The sequence below is a fragment of the Oncorhynchus masou genome, chromosome 33 (genome assembly GCF_036934945.1).
Source record: "Oncorhynchus masou masou isolate Uvic2021 chromosome 33, UVic_Omas_1.1, whole genome shotgun sequence".
Classification (NCBI taxonomy): Eukaryota; Metazoa; Chordata; class Actinopteri; order Salmoniformes; family Salmonidae; genus Oncorhynchus; species Oncorhynchus masou.
Window position 1 is genome coordinate 43,991,333 of NC_088244.1, and position 27,502 is coordinate 44,018,834.

Below are 27,502 nucleotides of genomic sequence, written 5' to 3' on the forward strand. Positions count from 1 at the left end.
TTCCATTCAGCCACAATAGCATTAGTGAGGTTGGGCACTGATATTGAGCGATTAGGCCTGGCTCGTAGTTGGTGTTCCAATTCATCCCAAAGGAGTTTGTTGGTACTATGCATTGGGGCATGTAGCGTTTTCCTGGCATCTGCTAACCCCAGATTCCCAGACTGCCAGATGGTGAAGTGTGATTCATCATTCCAGAGAATTCATTTCCACTACTCCAAAGTCCAATTGTGGCGAGCTTTACACCACTCCAGCTGACGCTTGGCATTGCGCATGTTGACTGGAAACCCATTTTATGAAGCTCCCGACAAACAGTTACTGTGCTGACGTTGCTTCCAGAGACAGTTTGGAACTCAGTCGTGACTGTTGCAAACGAGGAGAGATGATTTTTATGCGCTTCAGCACTTGGTGGTCCCGTTCTGTGAACTGCCACTTCGCTTCTGAGCCATTGTTGCTCCTAAACGTTTCCATTTCACAATAACAGCACTTACAGTTGACCCGGGACAGCTCTAGCAGGGTAGAACTTTGACTAGCTGACTTGTTGGAAAGGTGGCATCCTATGACGGTGCCACTTTGAAAGTCACTGACCTCTTCAGTAAGGCCATTCTACGGCCAATGTTTGTCTATGGAGATTGCATAGCCGTGTGCTCAATTTTTATACCCCAGTCAGGAACAGGTGTAGCTGAAATAGCCAAATCCGCTAATTTGAATGGGTGTTCACATACCTTTGTATAGGTGTGTGTGTGTGTATATATGTGTGTGTGTGTGTGTGTGTATGTATATATATATATATATATATATATATATACATATACTGAACAAAAATATAAACGCAAAAATGCAACAATTTCAACGGTTTTACTAAGTTACGGTTCATATATGGAAATCAGTCAATTGAAATATATTCACTAGGCCCTAATCTATGGATTTCACAGCACTGGGCAGGGGAGCAGCCATGGGTGGGCCTCGGAGGGCATAGGCCTACCCACTTGGGAGCTAGGCCCACCCACTGGGGATGCAGGACCAGAATGAGTTTTTCCCCACAGAAGGGCTTTATTACAGAGAAATATTTCTGAGTTTCATCAGCTGTCCGGGTGGGTGGTCTCAAATGATCCTGCAGGTGAAGAAGCTGGATATGGAGGTCCTAGGCTGGCGAGGTTACACATGGTCTGCTGTTGTGAGGCTGGTTGGACGTACTACCAAATTCTACAAATCAACGTTGGAGGCAGCTTATGGTAGAGAAATGAACATCAAATTATCTGGCAACAGCTCTGGTGGACATTCCTGCAGTCAGCATTCCAATTGTACGCTCCCTCAAAACTTGAGACATCTGTTGCTTTGTGTTGTGTGACAAAACTTCACATTTTAGTGGCCTTTTATTGTCCCCGGCACAAGGTGCACCTGTGTAATGATCATGCTGTTTAATACGCTTCATGATATGCCACACCTGTCAGGTGGATAGATTATCTTGGCAAAGGAGAAATGCTCACTAAGAGGGATATAATCAAATTTGTACACAACATTTGAGAGGAATAAACGTTTTGTGTATACAGAAACTATCTGTGATCTTTTATTCCAGTTCATGAAACATGGGACCAACACATTGCATTTATATTTTTGTTCAGTATATTTCCACATTGAAGCCATGCAATTGCTTAGAACAAGTGGATTGCAAACACACACTGCTCAAAAAAATAAAGGGAACACTAAAATAACACATCCTAGATCTGAATGAATGAAATATTCTTATTAAATACTTTTTTTCTTTACATAGTTGAATGTGCTGACAACAAAATCACACAAATTATCAATGGAAATCAAATGTATCAACCCATGGAGGTCTGGATTTGAAGTCACACTCAAAATTAAAGTGGAAAAACACTACAGGCTGATCCAAATTTGATGTGATGTCCTTAAAACAAGTCAAAATGAGGCTCAGTAGTGTGTGTGGCCTCCGCGTGCCTGTATGACCTCCCTACAACGCCTGGGCATGTTCCTGATGAGGTGACGGATGGTCTCCTGAGGGATCTCCTCCCAGACCTGGATTAAAGCATCCGCCAACTCCTGGACAGTCTGTGGTGCAACGTGGCGTTGGTGGATGGAGCGAGACATGATGTCCCAGATGTGCTCAATTGGATTCAGGTCTGGGGAACGGGCGGGCCAGTCCATAGCATCAATGCCTTCCTCTTGCAGGAACTGCTGACACACTCCAGCCACATGAGGTCTAGCATGGTCTTGCATTAGGAGGAACCCAGGGCCAACCGCACCAGCATATGGTCTCACAAGGGGTCTGAGGATCTCATCTCGGTACCTAATGGCAGTCAGGCTACCTCTGGAGAGCACATGGAGGGCTGTGCGGCCCCCCCAAAGAAGTGCAACCCCACACCATGACTGACCCACCGCCAAACCGGTCATGCTGGAGGATGTTGCAGGCAGCAGAACGTTCTCCACGGCGTCTCCAGACTCTGTCACGTCTGTCACATGTGCTCAGTGTGAACCTGCTTTCACCTGTGAAGAGCACAGGGCGCCAGTGGCGAATATGCCAATCTTGGTGTTCTCTGGCAAATGCCAAATGTCCTGCCATGGTGTTGGGCTGTAAGCACAACCCCCACCTGTGGACGTCGGGCCCTCATAAAACCCTCATGGAGTCTGTTTCTGACAGTTTGAGCAGACACATGCACATTTGTGGCCTGCTGGAGGTCATTTTGCAGGGCTCTGGCAGTGCTCCTCCTGCTCCTCCTTGCACAAAGGCGGAGGTAGCGGTCCTGCTGCTGGGTTGTTGCCCTCCTACGACCTCCTCCACGTCTCCTGATGTACTGGCCTGTCTCCTGGTAGCGCCTCCATGCTCTGGACACTACACTGACAGACACAGCAAACCTTCTTTCCACAGCTCGCATTGATGTGCCATCCTGGATGAGCTGCTCTACCTGAGCCACTTGTATGGGTTGTCGACTCCGTCTCATGCTACCACTAGAGTGAAAGCACCGCCAGCATGCAAAAGTGACCAAAACATCAGCCAGGAAGCATAGGAACTGAGAAGTGGTCTGTGGTCCCCACCTGCAGAACCACTCCTTTATTGGGCGTGTCTTGCTAATTGCCTATAATTTCCACCTGTTGTCTATTCCATTTGCACAACAGCATGTGAAATGTATTGTCAATCAGTGTTGCTTCCTAAGTGGACAGTTTGATTTCACAGAAGTGTGATTGACTTGGAGTTACATTGTGTTGTTTAAGTGTTCCCTTTATTTTTTGGAGTAGTGTATTTAGGAAGGCTGGGATAGATTTACATTTAGCTATTTTGTTTCTGTAAGCTGTTTAACAATAACATACTAACTTTGGAGTTGATCCCAAGGCAATACATAAAAGACCTTAAATATACAACTTGAAGCAACCACATATTTAGCCATGGGGCACGTTCTGATTGGCCAGTGCGCTGCCAATCCTCGACACATCCGCAATTTGTTAATTCATCAAAACCCAGGCCTTTCGCGATAACACCAGCATCTGAGCGGATAGTGGTTGTGAAAATAGCTCAAATATTTGACACACCCCCCCATAGCGCTACCAGCAGTGCTTAGATTTACCATTGAGTTAGATCTGTTAAAATAGAGCCCTATGGTTTCATGAATTAAATATGTAATATATTCATAGTTTTATTTGTGAGTTATGTTGAATATAGACATGGATTGTGGTACACAGAATAAAGAAACAAACTTCTGCTATGTTGCAGAATAAAGCAAGGTGGTACAGATCTGTGCGAGCGAGCGAGTGAATGCTTGTGAGTGAGAGAAGCCCCGTTTATACCTGGTTCTAACATGTCCTTTGTCTTGATCTTGTCCACATTCTTATATGGGTGTGTAGACAAGACTCATTGTGATCCCATCTTAAAAGTACAAACGGACATCAGGACATTGTCCGCACGAAGGATGCATGTTAGAACTAGGAAAAATGGGGCTAGAGTGAACGTGTGTGTTTGTCCCTCTGAAACATCATTCTCTATTGAAAGTTTTTTTTCTCCAATTATGTGGTCTTCCAATAGCCTCTATCTGTTATAAATATAGCACATTTTTATTTTACATAAGCTTGTTTATTCAAAAATGTATTTTCTTTGACAAAGTAACAATTTTGACCAAAAAAAAGAATGACAGAAGCATTTTTTTTTAACGGCCAACGATTGATTCACCCTTCGCATTTTATTTTCAAAATCTCTGCATTTATCAGAAATGACAAACAATCCAAGGGGGAAAAAAATGTACGTTTGAATGGATGTTTCGATTGGTTGAACCCCATCAGTTAGAGATATTGGCTGTGACCACTACAGTGGGTTGTAAATGCCCATCCCATGCATATGATACACACGAGAACAATGACAAGTTCTACTCTTGTTATGAGACATTAGCTGCAGACATTTGAATACTCTGTGCGTCACTGTTTAATATAATGTAAGAGGCATTCCTTTTGCAGAAAAAAAACATTCCTTATGTTTGAACATGGACGGGTACTGCGTCCATCCGTACGGCTACAGTTCTAACGTTTAATACTTGGTTAATGATGAGACCTCAGAATGCAGTACACAGAACTACACCTTGAACAGAGGACTAATGTTTTTTCTGGAGTGGAACAAGTAGTTGTACGTAGAGGAGCTAAACTAGTACCAATACTGAAAGAACAGAGACATTTAAATTCAGTCATACTGCTCTGACACGTTAATAAACTGTAGGTGTTTTTCCTGTAGATAAATATAATATTACTTGGTTAGGTATAACCTGCTCCTTCCCATGGATAACATTTATTTCAGTTTAAAAAATAGCTAATACACAGATAGTGGCAGCACGGTTATAGTAAGCAACATTAACCCCTATCCATAAAGTTTGGTTAGACAACTAATTCTCAAATAGTTTGTTACCAAATAACGGGGTGCACTTTTATGACAAACTAAACAAAACCCCTTTCTCTTCGGTTATGTACCTTTAACACCAAAACAACACAACATCGGCAAAAACAGAGCATTATTGCACAACAAATAGATTGAAATAAATTATTTCCACCACCCTCAATGTATTCATAATTTCATGGGCTAATACATTCATAGAGAGACCGCCTCCAATTTGTCTCATCCAATGGGAATCCTGTGGAGACAAGGGGGAGGCGGTAGAGGTACACCCACCAACTTCATCTCTGTACGGACAGTGTCACCAGACCAGGGACAAGTGTCACCACACATCTTTGCCTGACTGGGAGGCAGCAACGGGCTGCAGGTTGGGGGGTTTGATCTTGAACACAAAGATGTGCAGGTGAGAGGCGATCTGGTTGCATACGCTGACGCAGTAGCGCACCAGGTCAAAGATGGACAGGAACTGGAGAGAAACAAGACAGAGGGTGGATGTCAAATGGTCAATTTAAGGCTCCCTATACACACAACTGGTTGTGTTTATTATATGGTCAATCATCTTTTGAATAAATTCCCCTTGAAAGGTATTTGATTAGGATCCCATTAGCTGCTGCCAAGGCAGGCGCTACTTCTCCCGGGGTCCAAAAAATAAATAAAATAAATGGCACAAATCTAAGCTAGGCATCTACATTGTACTGCAAAATAAGTTAAAAGGGGAAATCCTAACTTTCATTTAGGTTTCAATTGGCTTGGTATGTGCACATGGATGAACCGATTTGAGGTGTAGCCTTACTAGTGCCACCCAGAGGACCAAGTACTCGTCTATGATGCTGTTAAAATACTGGTCCAAGAAGAGCAGCCCTGGCCCCAGGTAAGCCAAGTCATGGAGAGACATCTCACTTTTGGTCATATGAGCCACCTGTAAAACAAATATATATAAATAAGATGGGGCAGTGTTAAGTTAAACAAGGAAAAACAAGACTAGAGTTGGTATGCCAATTTGCTGAATAAGGAATCCCAGATTTGAGCTTTAACCCTAAGTTAACACAACTAAAACAGGGCACATTAGGCCAATGTTTCAACATCCACACCAACATACTATTTAGAATGAAGCAAAAGATTGGACATGTATTCCAAGTGGTATACTAGTGTGGATTTGGAAAATAACCAGGCCCTTTCAGTGTTTAATGTTTCAGACCGTCTGCTTCCTCACCACTAGCTTGTTGGTGATCTTGGCCGACACAAACCCAAAGGCCAGGACGTAGAGACAGGGGTGCTTCTCAAACAGCTGGGACGCAGACTTCTTGTAGATCATAATAGCCAGAGTGATAACTGACCCTATGTGGAAGAACGGTGACAGGACACTCGTTCCCTGAGGAAGACGACGGGACATGGATGTCACAATCACTGTACCTAGCTGAAAATTCCACCATTCTTATGTTCCCCACTATCCCAAACTTTTCCATGGTCGCTAAAGCTAATTGGCGAAATAATTTGGCTAACTCTTCCCACCTGCGAACACACGCGACATCCACATCAAACCACACCCCGAAACCAACTTGCGTTTGAATTCAGCCATGGCCGCTAGCATTTCTTTAAAAAACGAATCTAAAACGACGCCAAATCAGAAAGTGCAGTCGCCTTTTAAACATTAGAAAAGACTGGCTACAAAAAAAACAAATGCTGTTGATTTTTTTTTAATTAAGCCACGTACGATATACACTACAGTTCAAAAGTTTGGGGTCACTTAGAAATGTCCTTGTTTTTGAAAGAAAAGCACAGATTTGTCCATTAAAATAACATCAAATTGATCAGAAGTACAGTGTAGATATTGTAAATGTTGTAAATGACTACTGTAGCTGGAAACGGCAGATTTTTAATGGAATATCTACATAGGTGTACTGAGGCCCATTATCAGCAACCATCATTCCTGTGTTCCAATGGCACATTGTGTTAGCTAATCCAAGTTTTATCATTTTAAAAGGCTAATTGATCATTAGGAAACTCTTTTGCAATTGTTAGCACAGCTGAAAACTGTTGTTCTGACTAAAGAAGCAATACAACTGGCCTTCTTTAGACTAGTTGAGTATCTGGAGCATCAGCAGTTGTGGGTTCGATTACAGGCTCAAAATGGCCAGAAACAAAGAACTTTCTTCTGAAACTCGTCAGTCTATTATTTTTCTGAGAAATGAAGGCTATTCCATACGAGAAATTGCCAAGAAACTGAAGATCTCGTACAACGCTGTGTACTACTCCCTTCACAGAACAGCACAAACTGGCACTAACCAGAATAGAAAAAGGAGTGGGAGGCCCCGGTGCACAACTGAGCAAGAGGACAAGTACATTAGAGTGTCTGGATTGAGAAACAGACGCCTCACAAGTCCTCAACTGGCAGCTTAATTAAATAGTACCCACGAAACACCAGCCTCAATATCAACAGTGAAGAGGCGACTCTGGGATGCTGGCCTTCTAGGCAGAGTTGCAAAGAAAAAGCCATATCTCAGACTGGCCAATAAAAAGAAAAGATTAAGATGGGCAAAAGATGAAGATTGGAAGATTGGAAAAAACTGTTATGGACAGACTAATCTAAGTTTGAGGTGTTCGGATCGCAAAGACCATTCGTGAGACGCAGAAAAAATGAAAAGATGCTGGGTGAGTGCTTGACGCCATTTGTCAAGCATGTTGGAGGCAATGTGATAGTCTGGGGGTGGTAAAGTGGGAGGTTTGTACAGGGTAAAAGGGATCTTAAAGAAGGAAGGCCATCACTCCATTTTGCAACGCCATACCATACCCTGTGGACGGCGCTTAATTGGAGTCAATTTCCTCCTACAAGACAATGACCCAAAGCACAGCTCCAAACAATGCAATAACTATTTAGGGAAGAAGCAGTCAGCTGGTATTCTGTATATAATGGAGTGATCAGCACAGTCACCGGATCTCAACCCTATTGAGCTGTTGTGGGAGCAGCTTGACCGTATTACGTAAGAAGTTCCCATGAAACCAATCCATGGGCACATTTGGTGTGGGGGGGGTTGCCTTGCTCAAGGGTACAATAGTAGGCAATAGCATCTAGGATTTAATACGTGCAACCCTCTATTTGCCAGCTCACTACCCACCAGATTTTTCCCATCAGACCTGGGATTTGCCTCTACCCGCTAGGCTACATGCCGCCACAGGAGGCTGCCAAGGGGAGGATGGCTCATAAGAATGGCTGGAACCAAGCAAATGAAATGGCATCAAACACGTGTTTGATACCATTCCACATCTTCTTCTCCAGCCATTACTATGAGCCATGTCCTCCCCAATTAAGGTACCACCAACCTTCTGTAACTGTCACCCATGTTATATTACTACCTGTTGAAATAACCAATACAATGAGCAGCAGGACTGTAAACCTTCCTTCCTAGACTGTAACTCAGCCATACAATTCAACTGGATCCTCATCAGCAAGGATGGATCACGTCTTACTTACCGCTATGGTGGATCCGTTCTTTCCTACACCTCCCGTGAATATGACCCGGAAGTAGTTGGTGCAGGAAAAGATGGCTCCTGCCACAGTGAGGATGGCTGGAATGATCTTAATCTGGATGTTCACCCCAGGGATCTGTGTGTGTTAGGGAGATTAGTAAGAGCCCTGTTCCAATACTTTCCAAATGCATCCTTCCTACCATCCTTTAAGTAAAGACAGATCAGAATTTGTTGGATTGGTGAAAGTAATAGGGCGGTAACCTGGCTTTCACCTATCCAATCACTTATTAGATTTGTGCTTACCTCCAGGAAAGAAGGAAAGGATGCATTTCTGAAGTATTCACACAATCATGAACCAGGACGTGAGTCTGAACACTTCAACCAACATGCCAGATCAAATGCATCAAACTAAAATGCATATAAATATTAGCATTAGTGTCATTTTTTCAAATCCAAGCAGTAGAAACAGGCCATAATTTGCTGAATCAAATGGGTTAAATGCATTACCAAGAACTGCCAAAAAGCTGATCCTCCGATGGCAGCCAGCAAATACATGATTATAATGAAGAACTGCACTTCAGTCACATCAATGCTGAACGGGCAGAGAGACAGAGGAATCATGAGCAACCATTAGTGATTTCACATATCACTCATGAAAAACAACATGCACATAGCACCCCCTAGCAGATCCTGCACAAACTGTACCCATTCCTCTTGGTTGTGAATTAGAGGTCGACCGATTATGATTTTTCAACGCCGATACCGATTATTGGAGTACCAAAAAAGCCGATTTTTTTTTTAATTTTTTTATTTTTGTAATAATGACAATTACAACGATACTGAATTAACACTTATTTTAACTTAATATAAAACATACATAAAATCAATTTAGCCTCAAGTAAATAATGAAACCTGTTCAATTTGGTTTAAATAATGCAAAAACAAAAGTGCTGGAGAAGAAAGTAATATGTGCCATGTGAAAATGTGTGCCATGTAAAAAAGCTAACGTTTAAGTTCCTTGCTGAGAACATGAGAACATATGAAAGTTGGTGGTTCCTTTTAACATGAGACTTCTATATTCCAAGGTAGGAGGATTTAGGTTGTAGTTAATATAGTATTTATAGGACTATTTCTCTCTATACCATTTATTTCATATACCTTTGAATATTGGATGTTCTTATAGGCACTATAGTATTGCCAGTGTAACAGTATAGCTTCCGTCCCCCTCCTCGCCCCTACCTGGGCTCGAACACATCGACAACAGCCACACTCGAAGCATCGTTACCCTTCACTTCACAAAAGCCGTGTCCCTTGCAGAGCAAGGGGAATAACTACTCCAAGTCTCAGAGCGAGTGACATTTGAAACAGTATTAGCGCACACCCAGCTAACTAGCTAGCCATTTCACATTGGTTACACCAGCCATTAGGCTGATAAGCTTGAAGTCATAAACAGTGCTGTGCTTGCGAAGAGCTGCTGGCAAAACGCACGAAAGTGCTGTTTGAATGAATGATTACGGGCCTGCTGCTGCTCAGTCAGACTTAATTATAACATAATAACACACAGAAATACGAGCCTTTGGTAATTTAATATGATCGAATCCGGAAACTATCATTTCGAAAACAAAACGTTTATTATTTCAGTGAAATACGGAACCGTTCTGTATTTTATCTAAGTCTAAATATTCTTGTTGCATTACACAACCTTCAATGTATGTCATAATTACGTAAAATTCTGGCAAATTAGTTTGCAATGAGCCAGGCAGCCCAAACTGTTGCATATAACCCCGACTCTGCGTGCAATGAACACAAGAAAAATGACACAATTTCACCTGGTTAATATTGCCTGCTAAACTGGATTAGTAGTTATATCTAGTGATTATGATTGATTGTTTTTTATAAGATAAGTTTAATGCTAGTTAGCAATTTACCTTGGCTTCTACTGCATTCGCGTAACAGGCAGGCTACTCGTGGAGTGCAATGGTTAGAGAGTTGGACTAGTTAACTGTGCGGTTGCAAAATTGGAACCCCTGAGCTGACAAGGTGAAAATCTGTTGTTCTGCCCCTGAACAAGGCAGTTAACCCACAGTTCCTAGGCAGTCATTGAAAATAAGAATGTGTTCTTAACTGACTTGCCTAGATAAACAAAAGGTAGAAAAAATATATATTTAAATAATCGGAAATTGGCGCCCCCAAAATACCGATTTCCGATTGTTATGAAAACTTGAAATCAGCCCTAATTAATCGGTCATTCCGATCAATCGGTCGACCTCTATTGTGAATGTGTGTGTGTAGAGTGTGGAGAACATTTCCCTTGAAAGGCTGAGAGGAATTCTTTTAGTTGTTCTGTCTGACAACCTACTTAGCTCTTACTTACTCTGTGAAGGGCTTACATCATATCAAATCATATTGTGAAATAAAATCAACCATACTCCAAGGACATTCATCGCTTGTCCTTGTGGTTGTTCCCGAAAGCCAATCGGATTAGCCAATGTTGATATGTGAAGTTCCATCAAAATATAAATCAGCTGCTAATGTCCTGGTGTCTACGTCAACACGGCTGCTGGTACAGAAATGTACTGGGTGAACAGGCTGTCATGACAGACCTATCGTTGTTAAAAACAATCAGAATAAACATGTTTAGTTTGAGGTCGAAATATAGCCATTGATCTTAAAGCTATGCACCAATGGTGGTGGTGGGCCCAAAATTTGTCGTAAATTTTAACTTATAAGATTTATGTGAATTCCATCATCTCTCTGCTTCCTAAAATTATTCCAGTGGTCAACAGAGATGAACGTAATCTAGGATAGCTCACATCTAATCAAATACCAAATGACAGTATCAAAAGCGATGTGAGAACGAATGAAACAGGGTCTATAAGAAAGTTGTCCTATTGCACAGGAATGGTTGGTGTTGGCGACGGGGGCAGTCTGTGCAGGAAGTGGGGCCTGATTGGACACAAAGGTTATCTTCAACAGGGAAGTCACGCGGATTATGCTCTCGTTTTACCGTTAAGTTCCAGAACCCGGGCCCAAACGTGGCTGTGCACGTCTAACATAGCTACACGATCAGATACTCTGACATCAAATCTGCCCACCAGGGAAAACACAATGTAGCTCTGTGACATAGCTAGATAGACACTGTGCTTAAAACCTGGTTATGAAATAAACATCTCCCTACATGTAGGCCTATGACAAAACAGCATGTGGTTACTAAATGTTCCCATGGTTGCATAAATACTAGACAAATACTAAAGAGTGCAATTACATAGCCATTTTATTCAAACATTTCAGGACCCGTGTTCATAAAGCGTCTCAGAGAACTGATATAGGATCAGTTTTGCCTTTTTGTTCAGAAAGAATAAGAAGGGGGACCTGATCCTAGATCAACACTCCTACGCTGAGACGCTTTATGAACATGGCCCCTGGAACATCAGGCATGATGCTCTTGTCCTCCTGCCTTGTTATTGCCTCCCCCACTCACTCACATGCCAAAGCGCAGGGTGCCTGATACGTAGGTCTGCCAGTGGGCACAGTAGAACATGAACATGCCGGCAAAGCAGCAGAAGAACATCCAGTCGGGGTTAGTGCCAAGCTGGACGGCGATACAGGTACCCAGGACCACAAACACTGAGGGAGGGGCAGAGAAGGAAGTCCGAGAGAGAAAATGAGTGAGTGAGAGAGATTCAAAAGAGGCAGGTATCCTCCAGCCTGAGTGTCTGTTTGTGCAATCATGCCAACTCCTTCTCACTCATTGTAATGGCACAAGTTTGGCTTGACAATGACAGCAATCAATGGGGTTGGCAAGAGCACAAATATCTGGCACCAGGCTATTATCCTTACTGTGCTTAATTGCGTGTGGAAATGAACATGGGTAAGAAACATGTATTTTACTGTGGGTCAAGTACCAGTGACATCAATGGATGCAGTGAGGGAAAGAGAGAGAGTGACAGAGAGAGAGAAAAGTTCAATTACACAAGAAAAAAATTATATAATACTACACTGAACAAAAATATAAACGCAGTATGTAGTGTTGGTCCCATGTTTCATGAGCCGAAATAAAAGATCCCAGACATTTTGCAGATGCACAGAAAGTGTATTCTCTAATTTTGTACACACATTTGTTTACATCCCTGTTTGTGAGCATTTCTTCTTTGCCAAGATAATCCATTTACCTGATAGGTGTGGCATATCAAGAAGCTGATTAAACAGCATGATCATTTCACAGGTGCACCTTATGCTGGGGACAATAAAAGGCCACTAAAATGTGCAGTTGTGTCACACAATACCACAGATGTCAGTCAAGTTGAGGGAGTGTGCAATTGGCATGCTGACTGCAGGAATGTCCACCACAGCTTTTGCCAGAGAATTGAATGTTAATTTCTCTACCATACGCCACCTCCAACATCATTTTAGAGAATTCCGTAGTACGTCCAACTAGCCTCACAGCAGTTTGCTGATGTCAATGTTGTGAACAGAGTGCCCCATGATGGTGGTGGGGTTATGGTATGGGCAAACATATGCTATGGACAATGAACACAATTGCATTTTATCATTGGCAATTTGAATCCTGAGGCCAATTGTGAGGCTCATTTTTTTAAAGGTATATGTGACGAACAGATGCATATCTGTATTCCCAGTCATGTGAAATCCATAGATTAGGGCCTAATTAATTTAATTTCAATTGACTGATTTCCTTATATGAACTAACTCGGTAAAATCTTTGAAATTGCTGCATGTTGCGTTTATACCTTTGTTCAGTATAATAATAAATGGGACTTATTTAAATTGGATTTTTGAGTCCCTTTTCAAGGACCCAAAAGTCACTTTTCAATTGTAGAAATTAAACAACAAATAAACAGTAGTCACAACATCAGACTAAACAAAAACAAAGAGAGGGGTGGGCTCAAGGAAGGGAAAGAGTGTGATGTAACAGTGTATGGGGAGGGTAGGGGTTTGTATTCAAACCCAGATAGGGTAAGGGGTAAGATATGAACATGTTTGAGGGTAATGGATAGGGTGAGGGTTTGGGTTAGGTGGTGCTCAATATACTTTGCTTGTATGTGGTGGGGCTTTAGGAGGGACTGAAAAATGGTGTTGTGGACTCGCCGAAGCTCTGGAGCTTCGACCTGAGGACGACAAGGTGAAATGCATGTGTGGGTTGCAGGGGAGAAGGTCTGAGAGGTGTTGGATTCTGGGTAAACATTTAACATTTGAGATATTAAAGACATGACAGATAAGACGCATTGTATATAAAGGAGTGAGATCTGTAGAAAGTCAGAGTGGCGGTGGAATGTGCTGGGAGAGAGGGAGAGGGCCACGGGAGTGCGATAGGTGATACGATAGGACATCTTTGGATTAGGTGAACGAGGGGTTGAGATCAGCTTATGGCGGGAGTTGAGTTGATGCCGGAGAGTAGTGAGTTGCAATAGTTAAGACTGGAAGAGATGAATGCATGTATGAGGGTTTCAGCGGAGAGGACGGGAGAGATAGGACCTTAATCTGGCAATGTTGCGGAGGTAGAAGAATGAGGATTTGACTGTCTGTTTTATGTGGTGCTCAAAGGAGAGGGTGGATTCCAGAATGATGCAGAGTTTGTGGGAAAGACAGTAGTGTCGTCAATGGTGAGGGTGCCAACTTTGGTAAGGGTGGGTTTGGTGCCTATGAAAAGGAGTTCTGTTTTATCACTGAGCTTGAGGGAGTTTTGTTGTATCCATGTTTTTATTGCAGAGAGGCAAGAATCAATAATATGGGTCGGAGGTGGGTTGAGGGATTTTGTGCCGAGGTAGATCTGTGTGTCATCAGCATAGCAGTGGAAGTCAAGGTTGAAGTGATTGAGGATCTGACCAAAGGGGAGGATGTAAATGATGAATAGTAAGGGACCCAGCACAGAGCCCTGGGGGACACCCTGTGTAACCACAGCTGAGTCTGAGGTGTGGCCACTGACGGGAGTTCTAGCGGGTAAGTGGGACAGCAATAGTAAGTAGTTCAGCTAGTTCAGACAGAAATGATTCATTAGCTTTAAGAAGACGGTGCACAAAGACAGTGGTCATGGAGAAGGATGATTTGTACCCCAATTAGTATACTGGTCAATTGTTTGGTCGTTAGGCTGTTGGTCGACCGAGATTGTTTTAGTCGAGCAGGAACAAATTATACACACACACGGTCAAAAGTTTTAGAACACCTACTCATTCAAGAGTTAATTTATTTTTACTATTTTCTACATTGTAGAATAATAGTGAAGACATCAAAACTATGAAATAACATATGGAATCATGTAGTAAACAAAAAGGTGTTAAACAAATCAAAATATTTGATATTTGATATTCTTAAAATAGCCACACTTTGCCTTGATTACAGCTTTGCACACTCTTGGAATTCTCTCAACCAGCTTCATGAGGTAGACACCTGGAATGCATTTCAATTAACAGGTGTGCCTTCTTAAACGTTAATTTGTGTAATTTCTTTCCTTCTTAGTGTGTTTGAGCCAATCAGTTGTGTTGTGACAAGGTAGAGGGGTATACAGAAGATAGCCCTATTTGGTAAAATACCAAGTCCATATTATGGCAAGAACAGCTCAAATAAGCAATGAGAAATGACAGTCCATCATTACTTTAAGACATGAAGGTCAGTCAATACAGAACATTTCAAGGACTTTGATAGTTTCTTCAAGTGCAGTCGCAAAAACCATTAAGCGCTATGATGAAACTGGCTCTCATGAAGACTGCCACAGGAATAGAAGACCTAGAGTTATATCTGCTGCAGAGGATAAGTTCATTAGTTACCAGCCTCAGAAATTGCAGCCCAAATAAATGCTAACAGACACATTCAGCCCAAATAAATGTAAGACACATCTTAACATCAACTATTCAGAGGAGACTGCGTGAATAAGTCCTTCATGGTCGAATTGCTGCAAAGAAAAGGGTACTAAAGGACACCAATAAGAAGAAGATATTTACTTGGGCCAAGAAACATGAGCAATGGACATTAGACCAGTGGAAATGTGTCATTTGGTTTGGAGTCCAAATTGTAGATTTTTGGTTCCAACCGCCGTGTCTTTGTGAGACGTGGTGTGGGTGAACAGATGATCTCCGCATGTTTATTTCCAACCGTAAAGCATGGAGGAGGAGGTGTGATGGGGTGTGGGTGCTTAGCTGGTGACACAGTCTGTGATTTATTTAGAATTCAAGGCACACTTAACCAGCATGGCTACCATAACATTCTGCAGCGGGAGGCCATCCCATCTGGTTTGTGCTTTGTCACACTATCATTTGTTTTTCAACAGGACAATGAAAACCCAACACCATCAGGCGGTGTAAGGGCTATTTTACCAAGAAGGAGAGTGATGGAGTGCTGCATCAGATGACCTGGCCTCCACAATCCCCCGATCTCAACCAAATTGAGATGGCTGCTTCTGCGGTCCGACTTATCCCAAACCAACAAGTGCTCAGCATATGTGGGAACTCCTTCAAGACTGTTGGAAAAGCATTCCAGGTGAAGCTGGTTGAGAGAATACCAAGAGCATGCAAAGCTGTCATCAAGGCAAAGGGTGGCTATTTAAAGAATCTCAAATATAAAATATATTTTGATTTGTTTAACACGTTTTTGGTTACTACATGATTCCATATACCGGTAGTATAGCTACTTATTCTAGGGTTTTTCTTAATTTTTTACTATATTCCACACACACACACACACTACACATTACCAGTCAAACGTTTGGACACAAACTGTTTAAACACAAACTCACTTCCTTGACAACAGCTCTGCATTGCTCCGCGAAGCGCAAGAAGTATGAATGCCCTGACTTCTGCTGAGGCCATATCCCCGGAAATGTATGGACAACGCAGACGGCGGATTGACCATTCACCCAGATGCACAATGCTCTTCTCTCCAGAATGCGCTCTCTCCCACCAATTTGTGCACATTCATTGTGTCATAAGTTCATTTTGTTAATTGTTTGCGTTTGATTGTTAGTGTATATCAATTCCCCATTACATTTCACCAGTAGTACATTTACCATCAATTCCTATCATTTCTGATCTACAATGTTTGTTACTTTGGTTACGGTCATTTCTTTTAATGCATTCAATATTATTCCAGTCTTCCTGTTCTCATTGTCAGAGTGGACACATTGTTTGCAGAGCGCACAACCTATGCTACACTTTGAGAAAAAAAGTTGTGGTTTATTTAATTCCATTTACGAGTTCTGTCAAATTTAGTCATTGTCTTTTGTTTTGAGCGCTCCTGTCAATGTTGAGTAAGGACGTTATAAATGTGCCCATTTGGGGATCTGATAGTATTTCTGATTGGCTTAACGCACCACCACTAATGACCCGTGGAGCATCTCAAAGTAATGTTGTTTTCTTCAAGCAAACAGTCTGTTTTTACATCCATTGAGAGTCCCAATTGCTCCTCAATGTATTTGAAAAATCTTTCCAGCTCTCTCACTTTCAATAACCACTCAGCGTGAAAGGGAAAAATGTCATGCTCCGATACAGTGGATACGTCATAAAATAGGCTTCTTATCAGTGCTTGACTTGAACTGAAATAGGTTCCGGTCCTCATTTTGGGTGTTGGTACTGTTTATATTTAGGTGCAGGAGCTCCACAATACTTTTGAGCTAATATTCTATAAGAGGAACAGGAGCTCAAGCAGGAGAACATTTGAGGTGTCGGTAGTCAGCTCCGGTGAGCTCCTGTTCAAGTCAAGCACTGCTTCTTATCCCTTGCGCAAATAGCATACAGCTGTGTCTGTCCTGAGCTCACTGGTGCAGGAAACTGAGGGCACAGAATATTCTACACAATGTTGCAAGTTTGCTAGCACAAGCTTTGGGCCAGATCCAAGTTGATACAATGTTTCAAGTTCAATGTAGACAGGCCATGTGTAGCCAATGTGATTTATAGGATATTTATATATTTTTTAAATCTGGAAATGTTCTACCTGCAAGCTGCATTGTTTTTATTTGTTGGCTTTATGTAGACTATTTTTACATAGTTGGCAATAAGTTACTTTTTACGTTTGTATAATTTTCCTTTAGATTTGGATATAATTTGTATTACCCACGACAATGACTTTGAGATATGAAGACATTATTATGAATTAAATGAAACTGTTTCATGAAAATGTGCATATGAAAACTATAACAGGGCATGCAGATTGGTAGAAATGGTAAGGTAACTGGTCATTCCACATGAGAACGTTTGACTCCTCGTGTAGCCTATTAACAGCAACTTCAGGAGAGAAATGGCAGAACCTGTGAAAGCCAGCTGGAGGAGAATGGTTGGGTTAGGTTAAGTTTTTTTTCTTCTGGGTATCTAGATCTCTGGTGCCCTCGAGACATCAAACCGTAAGCTTAAAGCATCAAACAAGCTCATTGCACATATATAGATTTAATGCGATTTAATAAAATCAACTATGTAAAAATACACATTTAAAAATTGAGCAAACATTTGGTCAAAAGATCAGACGACTTTCGGTCTATCAATATTTTTTTCCGGGGACAGCCCTAATGCAAATTATTCCGTTTATGAACGTACAGTTCAAATCAAAGCAGTTGAAGTCGGAAGTTTACATACACCTTAGCCAAATACATTTACTCAGTTTTTCACAATTCCTGACATTTAATCCTAGTAAAAATTCCCTGTCTTAGGTCAGTTAGGATCACCACTTTATTTTAAGAATGTGAAATGTCAGAATAATAGTAGAGCGAATGATTTATTTCAGCTTTTTTTTTTCTTTCCTCACATTCCCAGTGGGTGAGAAGTTTACATACACTCAATTAGTATTTGGTAGCATTGCCTTTAAATTGTTTAACTTGGGTCAAACATTTTGGGTAGCCTTCCACAAGCTTCCCACAATAAGTTGGGTGAATTTTGGCCCATTCCACCTTACAGAGCAGGTGTAACTGAGTCAGGTTTGTAGGCCTCCTTGCTCGCACATGCTTTGTCAGTTCTGCCCACAAAGGTTTTATGGGATTGAGGTCAGGGCTTTGCGATGGCCACTCCAATACCTTAACTTTGTTGTCCTTAAGACATTTTGCCACAACTTTGGAAGTACGCTTGGGGTCATTGTCCATTTGGAAGACCCATTTGCGACCAAGCTTTAACTTCCTGACTGATGTCTTGAGATGTTGCTTCAATATATCCACATAAATGTCTGTCATCATGATGCCATCTATTTTGTGAAGTCCACCAGTCCCTCCCGCAACAAAGCACCCCCACAACATGATGCTGCCACCCCGTGCTTCATGGTTGGGATGGTGTTCTTCGGCTTGCAAGCTTCCCCTTTTTCCTCCAAACATAAGGATGGTCTTTACGGCCAAACAGTTCTATTTTTGTTTCATCAGACCAGAGGACATTTCTCCAAAAAGTACAATCTTTGTCCCCATGTGCAGTTGCAAACCGTTGTCTGGCTTTTTTATGGCGGTTTTGGAGCAGTGGCTTCTTCCTTGCTGAGCGGCCTTTCAGGTTATGTCGATATAGGACACGTTTAACTGTGGATATAGATACTTTTGTACCCGTTTCCTCCAGCATCTTCACTAGGTCCCTTGCTGTTGTTCTGGGATTGATTTGCACTTTTCGCAGCAAAGTACGTTCATCTCTAGGAGACAGAATGCGTCTCCTTCCTGAGCAGTATGACGGCTGCGTGGTCCCATGGTGTTTATACTTGCGTTGTTGTTTGTACAGTTTGTATTGTTTGTACAGATGAACGTGGTACCTTCGGGCTTTTGGAAATTGCTCCCACGGATGAACCAGACTTGTGTAGGTCTACAATTTCTTTCTGAGGTCTTGGTTGATTTCTTTTGATTTTCCCCATGTCAAGCAAAGAGGCACTGAGTTTGAAGTTAGGCCCTGAAATTCATCCACAGGTCCACCTCCAATTGACTCAAATGATGTCAATTAGCCTATCAGAAACCTCTAAAGCCATGACATCATTTTCTGAAGTTTTCCAAGCTGTTTAAAGGCACAGTCAACTTAGTGTATGTAAACTTCTGACCCACTGGAATTGTGATAGTGAATTATAAATTAAATCTGTATGTAAACAATTGTTGGAAAAAAATGACTTGTGTCATGCACAAAGTAGATGTCCTAACTGACATGCCAAAACTGTAGTTTGTTAACAAGAAATTTGTGGAGTGGTTGAAAAACTAGTTTTAATGACTCCAACCTAAGTGTATGTAAACTTCCGACTTGTAAATGTATGTTGTTTATGTCTGCAAGTGTGTTATGTCTACATCTCCGTCTTAGAGCGCGTGTTTGTAGGTGTCTGAGAGCATTTTGTACTGTCCTTTTAGTCTGAGTGTGTTCTGTATGTTTGTTTGAGACTGTATACACACGCTCCAGCACACACACACACACACCTGTCGAGAGGGAGTCACAGCCATGGTCAAAGAGCTCTCCCAGTGGGGTGCTGTTATTGGTGCGCCGTGCTTGCTTCCCATCGATGGCGTCCAGTGATTGGTAGATGAAGAGACCCACTGCACAAGACAGGTATGCCCACAGAGGTGCCTGAAAGGGAAAGGGCACAAACATTCAACATCATAAATGAGGAAGTTCTCTATGGCATCAGAAACTTTCACAATAATATTATTAGTCTAGTGCTCGTCGACATTCACAGAAAAGCATGGGTTCAGCCTTCATGAACGTCATTTCCATGTTTGAGTAATATGATTACATTTGGCATTTAGCAGACGCTCTTATACAGAGTGACTTACATTCAATGCACTCAACTAAGGTTGGTAAGAAAACCACATAATCACATTTATTGCAATTAAAACACTTTCATTAAAAAAGCAGCTATCAGCAAAATCAGTGCTAGTAAGAAAATACAAGTATGTGGGGTTGCTATGGGTTCAATCAAGGTGCTCTTTGATGTCACTTAGTTGGGCTGTTTTCTTTAAAAAGGTTGTTGTGTTGTTGGTGCTGGGTTATTGAGATACTGTATTACCCAGCGGGTCAGATCAAAAGACTGGAGGGGTAGTTTAGAAGGCACATGGCGTTCAGATAGTTATTTTTAACCACTCATGAGAGTAAATGTCCTTCCTGTTCATCTGTTCTGTTGTATAGTTATCTCAAGTTAAGTTTGAACAATTTCATTTTTGTTGCTTCAAATGAGGCTCACAGTAGTGTGTGAGTTCTCAAAATGCCTATGCAAAGCCCATTGTTGGGGTAGATACCACCATATTGTACTCCATAATAAATCTTAATATTCTAGAAGAATGTGTCCAATGCAAAACTTGCAGTATATAGGTAATTCCAAGGTATCAAAATGACGCTGAAACTCAGATTTTTCACTTTAAAAGTTTACCAAACACAAAACATTAAAAAACATTGCTACGTTAATACAATCTATGCACAAAGACAACTTTTTTTTAAATTTCCAATATAAATTTGACAAAAACCCATTTCAAACCAAAGAATGTAAAGTTTGATAACAGAATGATGTTAAAATCTCCCTCCGTTTATGTGACCATGTTTTCCAAAATCTTAAATATCTACTCTGAATTATTATTCAAATTGTCTGCAGAAAGAATGGGGTGTCAGCTATGATATGACATCTTGAGTTTGAAAACTACAGCAAGTGAAGTGGATTAACCTCTTGCACCAGAGTCATGGTAGCAGAATGACATCATGGTCCCTGATCTGTACTCTACAGAAATGCGTAATTATGAATGCAATTCTCTTCATGGTGATGTATCCTGAACAATAGACGCATTTTATATGGCGCTTTTCATACAGAATCTCAAAGTCACTTTAAAACAACAAAAATGTTGGGAGCTGCTCCCTCCGTCCACTCAGACTGACAATCAGATGCAGACCATCGGTCCAGTAAAAGAAAGAAAGAACAAAAAACATTAATTATTATGCTCACTCAGCTGTGCCTCACAATAAAACGATTTACACTACATGATCAAAAGTATGTGAACACCTGCTCGTCGAGCATCTCATTCCAAAATCATGCGGGACCAACTCTATATATTAATGCCCCTTTGCTGCCATAACAGCCTCCATTCCTCTGGGAAGGCTTTCCACAAGATGTTGGAACATTGCTGCGGGGACATCAGCCACAAGAGCATTAGTGAGGTCGGGCACTGATATTGGGCGATTAGGCCTGGCTTGCAGTCGGCGTTCCAATTCATCCCAAAGGTGTTCGATGGGGTTGAGGTCAGGGCTCTGCGCAGGTCAGTCAATTTCTTCCACACCGATCTCAACAAACCATTTCTGTATGGACCTCACTTTGTGCATGGGGTCATTGTCATATTGAAACAGGAAAGGGCTTTCCCCAAACTGTTGCCACAACGTAAGCACAGAATCGTCTAGAATGTCATTGTCTGCTGTAGCGTTACGATTTCCCTTCACTGGAACTAAGGAGCCTAGCTCGAACTAGAGGTTGACTGATTAAATCGGAATGACCGATTAATTAGGGCCGATTTCAAGTTTTCATAACAATCAGAAATCGGTATTTTTGGATGCCGATTTTGCATTTATTTTTTACATCTTTATTTAACGAAGCAAGTCAGTTAAGAACACATTCTTATTTTCAATGACAGCCTAGGAACGGTGGGTTAACTGCCTTGTTCAGGGGCAGAACGACAGATTTTTACCTTATCAGCTCAGGGATTCAATCTTGCAACCTTACGGTTAACTAGTCCAACGCTTTAACCACCGCCTCACGAGGAGCCTGCCTGTTACGCGAATGCAGTAAGAAGCCAAGTTAAGTTGCTAGCAAGCATTAAACTTATCTTGTAAAAAACAATCAACCAATCATAATCACTAGTTATAACTACACATGGTTGATGATATTACTAGTTTGACTAGCGTGTCCTGCGTTGCATATAATCGATGCGTGCGCATTCGCGAAAAAGGACTGTCGTTGCTCCAATGTGGACCTAACCATAAACATCAATGCCTTTCTTAAAATCAATACACAGAAGTACATATTTTTAAACCTGCATATTTAGCTAAAACAAAATCCAGGTCAGCAGGCAATATTAACCAGGTGAAATTGTGTCACTTCTCTTGCGTTCATTGCACGCAGAGTCAGGGTATATGCAACAGTTTGGGCCGCCTGGCTCATTGCGAACTAACATGCCAGAATTTTACATAATTATGACATACATTGCACAACCTTCAATGTAACAGCATTATTTAGACTTAGGGATGCCATCCGTTAGATAAAATACGGAACGGTTCCTGAAAGAACAAACTGAGACTTGGAGTAGTTGTTCCCCTTGCTCTGCATGGGTAACGCTGCTTTGAGGGTGGCTGTTGTCGATGTGTTCCTGGTTCGAGCCCAGGTAGGGGCGAGGAGAGGGATGGAAGCTATACTGTTACTGGCAATACTAAAGTGCCTATAAGAACATCCAATAGTCAAAGGTATATGAAATACAAATCATATAGAGAGAAATAGTCCTATAATTCCTCTAATAACTACAACCTAAAACTTCTTACCTGGGAATGTTGAAGACTCATGTTAAAATGAACCACCAGCTTTCATATGTTCTCATGTTCTGAACAAGGAACTTAAACGTTAGCTTTCTTACATGGCAAATGTTGCACTTTCACTTTCTTCTCCAACACTTTTTGCATTATTTACACCAAATTGAACATGTTTCATTATTTATTTGAGGCTAAATGTATTTTATTGATGTATTATATTAAGTTAAAATAAGTGTTCATTCAGTATTGTTATAATTGTCATTATTACAAATGAATAAATACAGTCGTTTGTTTTTTTATTAAAATAAATAAATAATAATAAATAAAATCGGACGATTAATCAGCATCTGCTTTTTTTGGTCCTCCACTAATCGATATCGGCGTTGAAAAATCACAGTCGGTCGACCTCTAGCTCGAACCATGAAAAACATCTCCGCACCATTATTCCTCCTCCACCAAACTTTACTGTTGGCACTAAGCATTGCGGTAGGAAGTGTTCCCCTGGTATCCGCCAAACCCAGATTTGTCTGTCGGACTGCCAGATGGTGAAGCGTGATTCATCACACCAGAGATAGCGTTTCAGAATTCACAGATTAGTTTTCCTTGCGGACCAATTTAAGGCAAAGAAACCGTAAATGACTTGGTAATAGGAAATAAAAATCTATTTAGGGTTGACCAATGTAGATATTTTCAAATATACGTAATATTGATTTTAAATATTTTGGACATCAAAGCAATCTTTAGGGAATCCTATTTGAGTCAGAAAATGATATTCATACGATAGGTAAGCTATACATACAGTTGAAGTCAGAAGTTTACATACACCTTAGCCAAATACATTTAAACTCAGTTTTTCACAATTCCTGACATTTAATACTAGTAAGGATTCCCTGTCTTAGGTCAGATAGGCTCACAACTTTATTTTAAGAATGTGAAATGTCAGAATAATAGTAGAGAGAATTATTTAATGCAGCTTTTATTTCTTCCATTGCATTCCCAGTGGGTCAGAAGTTTACATACACTCAATAAAGTATTTGGTAGCATTGACTTTAAATTGTTTAACTTGGGTCAAACATTTTGGGTGGCCTTGGGTGCTGCCACCCCCGTGCTTCACAGTTGGGATGGTGTTTCTTTGGCTTGCAAGCCTCCACCTTTTTCCGCCAAACATATCGATGGTCATTATGGCCAAACAGTTCTATTTTTGTTTCATCAGAACAGAGGACATTTCTCCAACAAGTACGATCTTTGTCCCCATGTGCAGTTGCAAACCGTTGTCTGGCTTTTTTATGGCGGTTTTGGAGCAGTGGCTTCTCCCTTGCTGAGTGGCAATTCAGGTTATGTTGATAAAGGACTTGTTTTACTGTGGATATAGATACTTTTGTACCCGTTATCCTCCAGCATCTTCACAAGGTCCTTTGCTGTTGTTCTGGGATTGATTTGCACTTTTCGCACCAAAGTTTGTTCATCTCTAGGAGACCGAAAGTGTCTCCTTCCTGAGCAATGTGATGCCTGCGTGGTCCCATGGTGTTTATACTTGCGTACTATTGTTCGTACAGATCAACCTGGTACCTCCAGGCCTTTGGAAATTGCTACTAAACGATGAAACAGACTTGTGGAGGTCTACAATTTTTTTCTGAAGTCTTGGCTGATTTCTTTTGATTTTCACATGATGTCAAGCAAATAGGCACTGAGTTTGAAGGTAGGCCTTGAAATACATCCACAGGTACACCTCCAATTGACTCAGAAGCTTCTAAAGCCATGCTATATTTTTCTGGAATTTCCCAAGCTGTTTAAAGGCAGTCAACTTAGTGTATGTAGGGCCTCCCGGGTGGCGCAGTGGTTAAGGGTGCTGTACTGCAGCACCAGCTGTGCCACCAGAGACTCTGGTCGTAACCGGCCGAGACCGGGAGGTTTGTGGGGCGATGCACAATTGGCCTAACGTCGCCCGGGTTAGGGAGGGTAGGGAAATCCTTGTCTCATCGCGCACCAGCGACTCCTGTGGCGGGCTGGGCACAGTGCGTGCTTACCAAGGTTGCCAGGTGGACGGTGTTTCCTCCGACACATTGGTGCGGCTGGCTTCCGGGTTGGATGGCGCTGTGATAAGAAGCAGTGCGGCTTGGTTGGGTTGTGTATCGGAGGACGCATTACTTTCAACCTTCGTCTCTCCCGAGCCCGTATGGGAGTTGTAGCGATGAGACAAGATAGTAGCTACTAAAACAATTGGATACCATGAAATTGGGGAGAGAAAGGGGTAAAAAAAAAAAAAGTGTGTATGTAAACTTCGGACCAACTGGAATTGTGATACAGTGAATTAGTGAAATAATCTGTCTAAACAATTGTTGGAAAAATTACATGCCAAAACTATAGCTTGTTAACAGCGCCTCTTCAACTTCAAAGGCTGAAGAAATTTGGCTTGTCACCTAGAATACACAAACTTTTACAGATGCACAATCGAGGGCATCCTGTCGGGCTGTGTCACCGCCTGGTACGGCAACTGCACCACCCTAAACCACAAGGCACTCCAGAAGGTAGTGCGGTCTACACAACACATCACCAGAAGACAAACTACCTGCCCTCCAGGACACCTGTGGCACCCGATGTCACAGGATGGCCAAAAAAATCATCAAGGACAACAACCACCCGAGCCACTGCCTGTTCACCCCTCTATCATCCAGAAGGCAAGGTCAGTACAGGTGGATCAAAGCTGGGACCAAAATACTTAAAAACAGCTTCTACCTCAAGGCCTGTTAAACAGACATCACTAACGGAGAGGCTGCTGTCAAAAGACTCATGTCTGGCCAATTTAATAAATTGACTTATTAAAAAGGTATCACTAGTCACCGTAAATAACACCACTTTAATAATGTTACAATACATATCCTACATTACTCATCACATACACTGCTCCAAAAAATAAAGGGAACACTTAAACAACACAATGTAACTCCAAGTCAATCACACTTCCGTGAAATCAAACTGTCCACTTAGGAAGCAACACTGATTGACAATACATTTCACATGCTGTTGTGCAAATGGAAAAGACAACAGGTGGAAATTATAGGCAATTAGCAAGACACCCCCAATAAAGGAGTGGTTCTGCAGGTGGGGACCACAGACCACTTCTCAGTTCCTATGCTTCCTGGCTGATGTTTTGGTCACTTTTGAATGTTGGTGGTGCTTTCACTCTAGTGGTAGCATGAGACGGAGTCTACAACCCACACAAGTGGCTCAGGTAGTGCAGGATTGCACATCAATGCGAGCTGTGGCAAGAAGGTTTGCTATGTCTGTCAGCGTAGTGTCCAGACCATGGAGGAGCTACCAGGAGACAAGCCAGTACATCAGGAGACGTGGAGGAGGCCGTAGGAGGGCAACAACCCAGCAGCAGGACCGCTACTGCCAGAGCCCTTCAAAATGACCTCCAGCAGGCCACAAATGTGCATGTGTCTGCTCAAACGGTCAGAAACAGACACCATGAGGGTGGTATGAGGGCCCGACGTCCACAAGGGAGGTTGTGCTTACAGCCCAACACCGTGCAGGACGTTTGGCATTTGCCAGAGAACAACAAGATTGGCATATTCGCCACTGGCACCCTGTGCTTTTCACAGATGAAAGCAGGTTCACACTGAGCACATGTGACAGACGTGACAGAGTCTGGAGACGCCGTGGAGAACGTTCTGCCGCCTGCAACATCCTCCAGCATGACCGGTTTGGCGGTGGGTCAGTCATGGTGTGGGGTGGCATTTCTTTGGGGGGGGGGGGCCGCACAGCCCGCCAGGTGCCATTAGGTACCGAGATGAGATCCTCAGACCCCTCGTGAGACCATATGCTGGTGTGGTTGGCCCTGGATTCCTCCTAATGCAAGATAATGCTAGACCTCATGTGGCTGGAGTGTGTCAGCAGTTCCTGTAAGAGGAAGGCATTGATGCTATGGACAGGCCCGCCCGTTCCCCAGACCTGAATCCAATTGAGCACATCTGGGACATAATGTCTCGCTCCATCCACCAACGCTACGTTGCACCACAGACTGTCCAGGAGTTGGCGGATGCTTTAGTCCAGGTCTGGGAGGAGATCCCTCAGGATACCATCCCCCACCTCATCAGGAGAGTGCCCAGGCATTGTAGGGAGGTCATACAGGCACGTGGAGGCCACACATACTACTGAGCCTCATTTTGACTTGTTTTAAAGGACATTACATCAAAGTTGGATCAGCCTGTAGTGTGGTTTTCCACTTTCATTTTGAGTGTGACTCCAAATCCAGACCTCCGTGGTTTGATAAATTTGATTTCCATTGATAATTTTTGTGTGATTTTGTTGTCAGCACATTCAACTATGTAAAGAAAAAAGTATTTAATAAGAATATTTCATTCATTCAGATCTAGGATGTGTTATTTTAGTGTTCCCTTTATTTTTTTGAGCAGTGTATGTATATACTGTTCTATACCATCTTGCCTATGCCGCACGGCCATCGCTCATCCATATATTTATATGTACATATTCTTATTGTGTAAGAAATGTAAGATTTGTGTGTATAAGGAAGTTGTTGGGAATTTGTTTTATTAATTTGTTACTACATTGTTACTACATTGTCGGAACTAGAAGCACAAGCATTTCGCTACACTATCAATACATTTTTTATCTGCTAACCATGTGTATGTGACCAATTACATTTGAGAGTTGCGCGATTGTGTTCAGATTGATAGATAGCCTG

At 42.0% G+C, this 27,502-nt stretch overlaps 1 protein-coding gene across 2 annotated transcripts in view; it reads right to left on the reverse strand.

The window, feature by feature from the left end:
- Window positions 1–3,578: 3,578 nt before the first annotated feature.
- Window positions 3,579–27,502, reverse strand: part of LOC135527396 (choline/ethanolaminephosphotransferase 1-like) — a 30,703-nt gene continuing 6,779 nt past the window's right edge. The window contains exons 3-9 of one of the 2 annotated variants that reach the window (XM_064955916.1): window positions 19,716–19,863; window positions 11,842–11,983; window positions 8,864–8,948; window positions 8,361–8,492; window positions 6,102–6,260; window positions 5,682–5,807; window positions 4,045–5,354 (exon numbers count right to left, since the gene is read on the reverse strand). In XM_064955916.1, the coding sequence (XP_064811988.1) occupies window positions 5,211–5,354; window positions 5,682–5,807; window positions 6,102–6,260; window positions 8,361–8,492; window positions 8,864–8,948; window positions 11,842–11,983; window positions 19,716–19,863 (936 nt within the window). In that variant the 3' untranslated portion in view covers window positions 4,045–5,210. Of the gene's footprint in view, window positions 5,355–5,681; window positions 5,808–6,101; window positions 6,261–8,360; window positions 8,493–8,863; window positions 8,949–11,841; window positions 11,984–19,715; window positions 19,864–27,502 lie in introns of both variants that reach the window. The other variant, XM_064955918.1, reaches the window with a different exon arrangement.